The following is a 7980-nucleotide window of genomic DNA, read 5'->3' as shown; positions in this document are numbered from 1 at the left end:
AGGGAAAATTGAAAATGAATTTTTGGCATGTTGCGCGTGACCCCGCCCAAAACGATGACATCACGGCGAGCGTTTCCGTAAAAAAAAAGAATGGGCCGAAAATCGCTTATAAGGGCCAAAACAAATATTGCAAAATACGCAAACGAAAGCCCATGACACGTGTCGGGGATAAGCCCTGGAACATTTGAAATCATTGCGCCGAAATCAGAAAAATGGCGATTTTCACGTTTTTCAACAAAATGGGAAAACTGAACTTTTGTTTGTCCGATTTTCACGAAACTTCAGAATTAGGTCCTCAGTGCGAGTCTACAACAAATGGATGTTTCATTGACCTTTGACCTTGGGTAGACGCTGCCATCTTGAAAAGTTGAAAAAAAGAACTTTTACTCAAAGCTACAAAAAGATATACCTCCTAGGGGGTTTTATCCTTTGTTATGTCACATCACTGGCCATAAATGGGAATGTACTGTGAGAAAAATGTTGGAATTAGAAGTTGTAGAATTTGAATGGCGTACGCGTGGTGAGGTCGCAACCGCCACGGTTTTAGCTAGCTTGCACATATTTTGGCCGATTTGCGCAAAAAGAGTATCCACGCGTGCGGAGGGTCAAGCTGAACAAAACGACATAACTTTCGAAACCGTAATGTGTAAAATGTGGCCCTGGTACGCAAAAAACCGTTGCGAAAACAACTGCTGACTCAGCAAAATAAAAAAAAAAAAGTTTGCAATTCGCGAACGAAACTAACGTAGCCTTATTGGATATATCCATGGCTAAATGTTACATTATTATGGGATGGCTCCATGACCTACCATTTGGCGGCCATTTTGTTTTGAAATCTGACATTTTGTGAATTTTACAAAGTTAAAACGTAGCTTTTGTTCGTCCGATTTTTACAAAATTTGACCCACATGCCACTGGCGTTAGTCTTTAATGACCCCTAAAGTTTTGTTGACCTTTAACCATGGGAAGGGCCGCCATCTTGATTTGTCCAAAAAAAATACTGTTAGCACCAGCTTCAAACATATATAACTTTTAGAGATATTTATCAAACGTTTCCAAACGCTTTTGGCATCATTGGGAAGCTTTAGGGATAAAATATATGGTATTACAAGCTATAGATTTTGAATGGCGTGCACGTGGCGAGCTGACAAAAGTGGCGTAGTGTTAATACACGTTAATTTTTCAATGCATTGCAATAAGATTTCAATATGTTTATCCCAGGCTTAAGCTTTAACAGGTATAATATCATAGAATATGACCATATAAGGAATGTGGGCGTGGTTAGCAAATAACATCTGTTGCTAAGGGGATCCAAAAATGTACTTTGGCCGATTCTTGCGAAACTAACGTCAATCTGTTCGGTGACCTCGGGCGAACAAAACATAAAATGGTTGCTATGGAGATAACACTAACAGAAAAGCCGCCATTTTGAAAAAAGTGCCTTTTTAAGCAATTTCTCACTTACATCCCAAGTTAAAGCTTTAACAAGTGTTATAACTTAAAATATGGTAATATAGGGAATGTGGGTGTGGTAAGCAAACAACCTCCGTTGCTAAGGAGATCAAAAAATTTACTTTGGCCGATTCTTGTGAAACTAACGTCAATCTGTTCGGTAACCTCAGGCGAACAAAACATAAAATAGTTGCTATGGAGATAAAAGGCGCCATTTTGAAAAAAGTACCTTTTTAAGCAATTTCTCACTTACATCACAGTCCAGCTATACAGTAAGGGGAGGGTGGGGGGTAGTGGCGCATAGTGCTGCTTAGCAGGTGAGTTTGGGTCAAAGGTCAGCGTCAAGGGCGGCGATGGTGCGTAGGGGCGGGCAGCGAGCGTGGCGTTGGTGCCGTCAAGTTATAAAAGTAGAATTTGTTTTAATTTAGTTTTAATCATAGTCTTTTGACTAAAATAGGGTTTAATTTTGGTTCCAATTTAGTCATGTTGATTCTATTAATTTTAGTCAAATTTTAGTAGACTATATTACAGTAGATATTTAGTCAACAAAAATATAGAATAAAGGTAAAGCATGTAATGAAATTTATTAATCGTATGAATCATACACAAATATTTTACTCATTTGTAAAAAAAAAAAAAAATTTTCTTCACTTTGCTTTTCAAACTTGTCATTTCTGCTAATTCAGCTTCAACAACTTAAAACACATTAAAAAATAAATAAATTACATTTCCATCCTATTTACAATAAGAAAGTGTCTATTCGCATGTAATTTTCAAAAAACATGCAGCCAGTGCTCAACTTTTTTCTTACTCACACAGACCCAGAGGAAAGGGGTTAAGGTTAGGATTAAGGTTATGGTTAGGGTTAAACAAGCCAAAGTTTCCTGAGTGCGGCTGTCTCTACAGCTCACAGTTCAACCAGGGGATGGGTCAAATGTGGAGAACATATTTCACACATTTAGGAGTGTGACAGTTAATGGGACTTTAACATAGAAGTTTCTTGCGCCAAGGATCTTGGCTGCACGTATTACATGTGGAGAAAACGTGAATTTCCATCCCATTTTGTGCTGGCCACACGTAAATGTGTGTAAATAACATCAGCCTTATAATAAATGTCTGAACATAAAAAAAAAATTAATACAAAAAAAATAAAAAAAACTTGCATTGAGGAGGTAGTCAAGTATAAAAATGCATTAAAAAACATTCACTACGGAGCAAGCTGTCCAGGACACGTGTGAGCATGTTATATGTGCTTGACCAGCATGTGTGTGGTGAACTGTAATATCACTACTAGCCAATAGAGGGCAATGTTGTCATGTAAGAAGTGATGGAGTTTGAGAATAAAACGGTGACTGCTTGTTGATCTGAAGAAGCAGCGGGGCTGCTATATGGCGTAAGATAGCTGTCAAAAAGAAACGTATTCATAAATAATATTTTGTATTCACAAAAATAAATTTGTATTCATAAATACAAAGTTGTGCAAAAATGTATATTTTGTGCCAAACTTACATAAAAAATACGAATACAACATTTATAAGCTGGTGTTCCTTCTTTCTGTCCTTCTTTGTTCATCCTTTTACTTTAAGTTGTTCCCTAGATACTTTTCTTGGTAATTTGTTTCTGGTTTTGGGTCCCTCTGGTTTTGAGGTTGTGATACCACTTCTGTTGTACATTTTGGGATGTAATTTTGTTTACTGAACGCTGAGTGCCTGGGACTTTAAGTTGATTCCCTTTACTCGTTTTGTTTCATGTTTGTGCACACCCGCATCTGTTCTATAATAAACGGCTGTCTTACCCCACTCCTGGCTAAAATAATCTTTTTATGTTACCTATTTTCTCCCTCCCTCTGGGTGGGATGTAACAGATATCCTCTTCGAAGAGCATTTTCGTTTTGTTTTTATTCGTTAACGAAAATGTCTATCAGTTTAGTTAAAGTCTTTGTGTTTGCGCAGGAGTTTTTGTTTCGTTTTCGATGGGTGAAAAATTTCGTTGACGATGACAGTGACAAAAATGTTTCATCAACGAAATTAACACTGATAACATTTTATTTGGCTAAAATGTCAGAGTGAGACATCTAGTAACTCAGTTAAGTTTGGGTATAAAAAATTTGTGTCACAGTGAGTGCTCTCACCTTTGAGTACTAAGTTTAATCGAGCACATTTTCAAGGTAGATGCGGCCATTTTCATGCTAAGTCGGCTCTGTGCGTGTGAGTGTTGGGATTATTCCATCTTTGTAAATAAATATACAATGTCAAAGTTCTGGATGTGGTTTAACTGTGTTTTGTACACCTTTAATATTGTTTACAAGCTTTGTTTTAACAATAGGCCTGTCATACTTTGTTATTGAAAGCTAATGTCTGTAAATACCTTTCTTGTGTTTTATTTCATTGATTCATTCATCTTCTTGTCTGCTTTGTCCCTGTCGGGGTCACGGGGTGCCGGAGCCTATCCCGGCTACTGATGGGCGAAGGCGGGGTACACCCTGGACAGGTCGCCAGTCTGTCGCAGGGCCTCAATCACACACCCATTCACTCTCAAATCCACACCTAGGGGCAATTTAGTGTCACTGTTAAGGCTTTGGCCGTATTTGGTTTTGTTTCTATTTCGTTTTTTGTATTTTTGTCAGAGTGAGACTTCTGTATGTGTTTTGGATCTTTGTGTGTTTTTTTGTCTTTATTTGTTTCAGGTGTGGTGCTGGAGGCGTGGCTCCCCATTGGGCCAACCTGAAGGAGGGGAACCTTTAAATTCACCATTTGGACCTCCAGACCATGAGAAGGGAGCTTGGCTGCAACCTGTCTCCACTGTAGCTCAGTGAACTTCTCCACCTCTTTTGATTTGTGCACACTTAATAGTTTCTTTGGTGTTTTGTGTTAGGTCCCACTCTGTGCTCTGTGTTTAGCGTTGGTTTAATTTAAGTGAAGCTGTAGGGGTGAACCGCCATTTTCTTTAGTAAATGTTTTCTCCTGTTTATGTTAGTCCAGGGAGGTTAGTGTTTGTCATTATTTTACTGTTTCTTTTGCAGGTAAGCTCCCTGGGTTGAGTTAGTTGGGGTTTTGTTTGTTGTTTTGGCCTTGGTTCACCCTGAAGCCTTTTGCTTCACTTTTAGTTATTATTTTGGTGGTTTTGGTCTTGTAAATAAATTTGTTAACTTTTTATGGAGACTTTTGTTGTGTTTTTAATTTTTTATTTAATTTACCTTTATGTTAGGCCCCAGATCCCCTAGACAAATTGGGGCGTAACAGTCACCAATTAACCTGTGAAGCATGTTTTTGGACGGTGGGAGGAAGTTGGTGAAAACCCACGCATGCACGGGGAGAATATGCAAACTCTGCACAGAAAGGTCCACAGTTTATTTTTTTTTCAGATCCCCCAGCCAGGATTTGAGCTGGGGCCTTCTTGCTGTGAGGCCAGAGCGCTAATCACTGCGCCACCGTGCAGCCTGTTTTATTTCAGTTACAAAAAATTATATAAGTATTTTTCAAGAAGAAGAGAAATTAAAGAAGCAACTTTGATTCAGTTGAGTACTTGTACTTGTTCACTGGCTGTCTAGTAGCATGAAATCACATTCTGTGAGGACTGCACAAATTCAATCTAATATATTTCAAATTAAAGTTTTAAATAAAAGCAAATAAACTACAGTTTTAATCGTGTTTTTGGTAACAATTCAAATTAAAATACATTTTGCATATGCAATTCAGCTGTGCATTTTATAAATACATTTTTGGAATAGACAAAACATGGTTGAATTTGGTCAACTCATTGATCAACAAAAGCTAAGAGAGTAAAGTCATGTGTATGTTACCTCAAAAACCTTGAACCCAATGACCAAATTCTGTCCATGACCAGTTTTTTTATGGATCCTTCGGTCTTTTTGTTGCAAAGTGATGAGCACTTCCATTTCCTTTGTCACATCAAACACAAACTGAAAAGGGGATTTCAAGAGACAGCTTTAATCTAATTTGCTTTTGTGTTAACAATAAATAAAAAAAAATAAAAACAATAATTTCAAAACATGCTGTACCTGAGGATTCTGTAGATATGTTTTTTTGTTCCTGCCACCGCTGCGATTTCTTTGTGGATCGTCATGTCTGATCCACTTCCCAAAATGCAAAGCTCGTGAAGATGTGAATATGTGACAAACATCTGCATCAGAGAAGTTTCTGCACCAGTCTCTAAATGACATCCTGTTAATGAACATCCTTAAGGTTTACATTTATCTTAGAAATGGACTCCAGTGATGTATTAATCTTTTATGTTTACCAGAACTCCCCGTCATCCTCTACTGTGAGGCCAAGGCTGTGCCTCTCTGCATGGCCAATCCTGGACCATTCCCTAGAGCTGGCAAGACACAAGCAAAGAAGGTGGGTGATGTACTCCAATTTATGACAATATCAAACAGTAATACAATCCACTCTTTAAAGCCTTTTCAATAATAAATTTTAATTTAGCATGACGATAGATTTTATTTTAAAGAATCCCCCTGGCCATCTATGTTCAGTTTTATGGTTGTTTATTTTCTAAGGTCGGTGGATCTCCTTCCTGGTCATGGATGAAATATTCTAGCAATTTTGCATCTGACATTCTTTGTATTAATTTGCTGCTGCTGCTTCTACAACTGCTCTCATCTTCATCATGGATATACCCATCCTTTACCCAATCTAGAAGAAGAAGAAGAATCTTTATTTCTATAGCACTTTTCACAGAACGGATCACAAAGTGCTTAACAAAGAACATAAAATCAGAAGACACAGGGAAATAAAACGAATAATCAGTAATAAAGCAACTAAACACAGTAAAACACAGTAAAACATAGTAATACAAGGGCAAAGATCAACTAAAACCTCTCCTGAACAAAAACGCCTTGACCTGGGATTTAAAACACTCAACGGAGTTGATCTGACACAACGGCAGTGGTAGGGAGTTCCAGAGACGAGGAGCAACAGCTTGGAAGGAAACGTCCCCTCTCATCTTAAAGCGGGTTTTTGGGATGCTTAAAAGATTCTCACTGGAAGACCTCAAGGATGGGGCCGAAGAGTACAGGGTTAAAAGGTCACAGATGTACGTCAGGGCTTGACCGTGCAATGCTCTAAAAACTAAAAGTAAAATTTTAAAATCAATTCTGAATTTCACAGGTAACCAATGTAAAGCTGACAATATTGGAGTGATGTGTGTCAGTTTACTGGTTCCTGTTAAAAGCCTTGCTGCAGAGTTCTGGACGAGCTGAAGATGGTTTAGGGAGCGTTTGTTAAAACAAGTAAAAAGAGAGTTACAATAATCTAAACGAGAGGAAATAAAAGCGTGAATAATAGTTTCCAGGTCAGACTGAGACAAGATACTTTTTAATTTTGCCACATTTCTTAAAAGATAAAAACAGTTTTTTACTAACTGTTTTGAGTGGCCTTCCAGGGACATGGACTTATCAAACAACACCCCAAGATTTCTGAGACTCGACTNGTTAAAACAAGTAAAAAGAGAGTTACAATAATCTAAACGAGAGGAAATAAAAGCGTGAATAAGAGTTTCCAGGTCACACCGAGACAAGATACATTTTAATTTTGCCACATTTCTTAGATGATAAAAACAGTTCTTTACAAGCTGTTTTGAGTGGCCCTCCAGAGACATGGACTTACCAAACAACACCCCAAGATTTCTGAGTCTCGACTGGACAGAAGAGCTCAGAGACCCGAGGTGTTGTCTGATAGAAAGTGTCAGGTTCAAACAACCTAAAACACTCACAACAGAGAAAGAAGACACAGAGAGATTAGAATTCGTTACTTCTCGAGAAGGAGAGCAGACAGAGACGTGTTCAGTTACAAGTCCTCCATCTCCTCTGAATCGTCTCAGCCTGATCCTCCTATTTATTTGGATTGTCCCTGGTTACACAAACTGCAGCAGCTTCTAAAGGGAGGGGGGAGAAAAACACAAAGCTGCTGCAACATTCCTTTATTTTATTTACATAGTCAGCCAAAAGATAAGTTTCCGTTCACACTCTTCATCCACATTGTAGTCCTGTGATTAGGTTTGTGCAAAGCCGCTTCTCTTTAGGAGGTTGTTTACTTCAATTGTTCATGATTCTGGTTTTTTAACATGGCAAAGGTCATCAACCCTTCTGCCTTCAATTTATATTGATTGAAACATCCTTCCTTATCAGGGCAAGTCAGGTCGTTGAACTGAAAAACAAACTTACAAACATGTCTTGCAACAAACAGTCAAGGCATAAACATTGAATAAGCATCTGTGTGATAATTTATTTACATTAATTTTAACAGAAAGAATCTTATTTTCTGGGGCAAAGATCAATGTCTCGGTTTTCTGGGAGTTCAGAACTAAATGATTATTACTCAGCCATGTCGAGAGGCTAGTTAAACAGTCCAACAGGCTTTGCAGTTTGTCATGATCATTTCCTGGGAAAGAACAGTAGAGCTGGATATCATCTGCATAAAAATGGTAAGAAATGTGGCTGAATTTATTGATGAGTTCCCTAAGAGGGATCAAATATAAAATGAATAAAATAGGGCCAAGTACAGA

The 7980-nt window shown here is 38.1% G+C and overlaps 1 protein-coding gene across 1 annotated transcript in view; it reads right to left on the bottom strand.

Moving 5' to 3' along the window:
- The window catches only part of LOC112143034 (calpain-5), a 115461-nt gene that overhangs the window by 935 nt on the left and 106546 nt on the right, over positions 1-7980 (bottom strand). The window contains exons 6-8 of the mRNA XM_024266773.2: positions 5713-5790; positions 5474-5636; positions 5255-5374 (exon numbers count right to left, since the gene is read on the bottom strand). Coding sequence (XP_024122541.1) covers positions 5255-5374; positions 5474-5636; positions 5713-5790 — 361 coding nt within the window. The remainder of the gene's footprint in view (positions 1-5254; positions 5375-5473; positions 5637-5712; positions 5791-7980) is intronic.

This window comes from Oryzias melastigma, linkage group LG14 (assembly GCF_002922805.2).
Source record: "Oryzias melastigma strain HK-1 linkage group LG14, ASM292280v2, whole genome shotgun sequence".
NCBI classification, from domain to species: Eukaryota; Metazoa; Chordata; class Actinopteri; order Beloniformes; family Adrianichthyidae; genus Oryzias; species Oryzias melastigma.
Note: the sequence above shows the minus strand (reverse complement) of the source record. Positions and strands in the feature narration are given on the sequence as shown.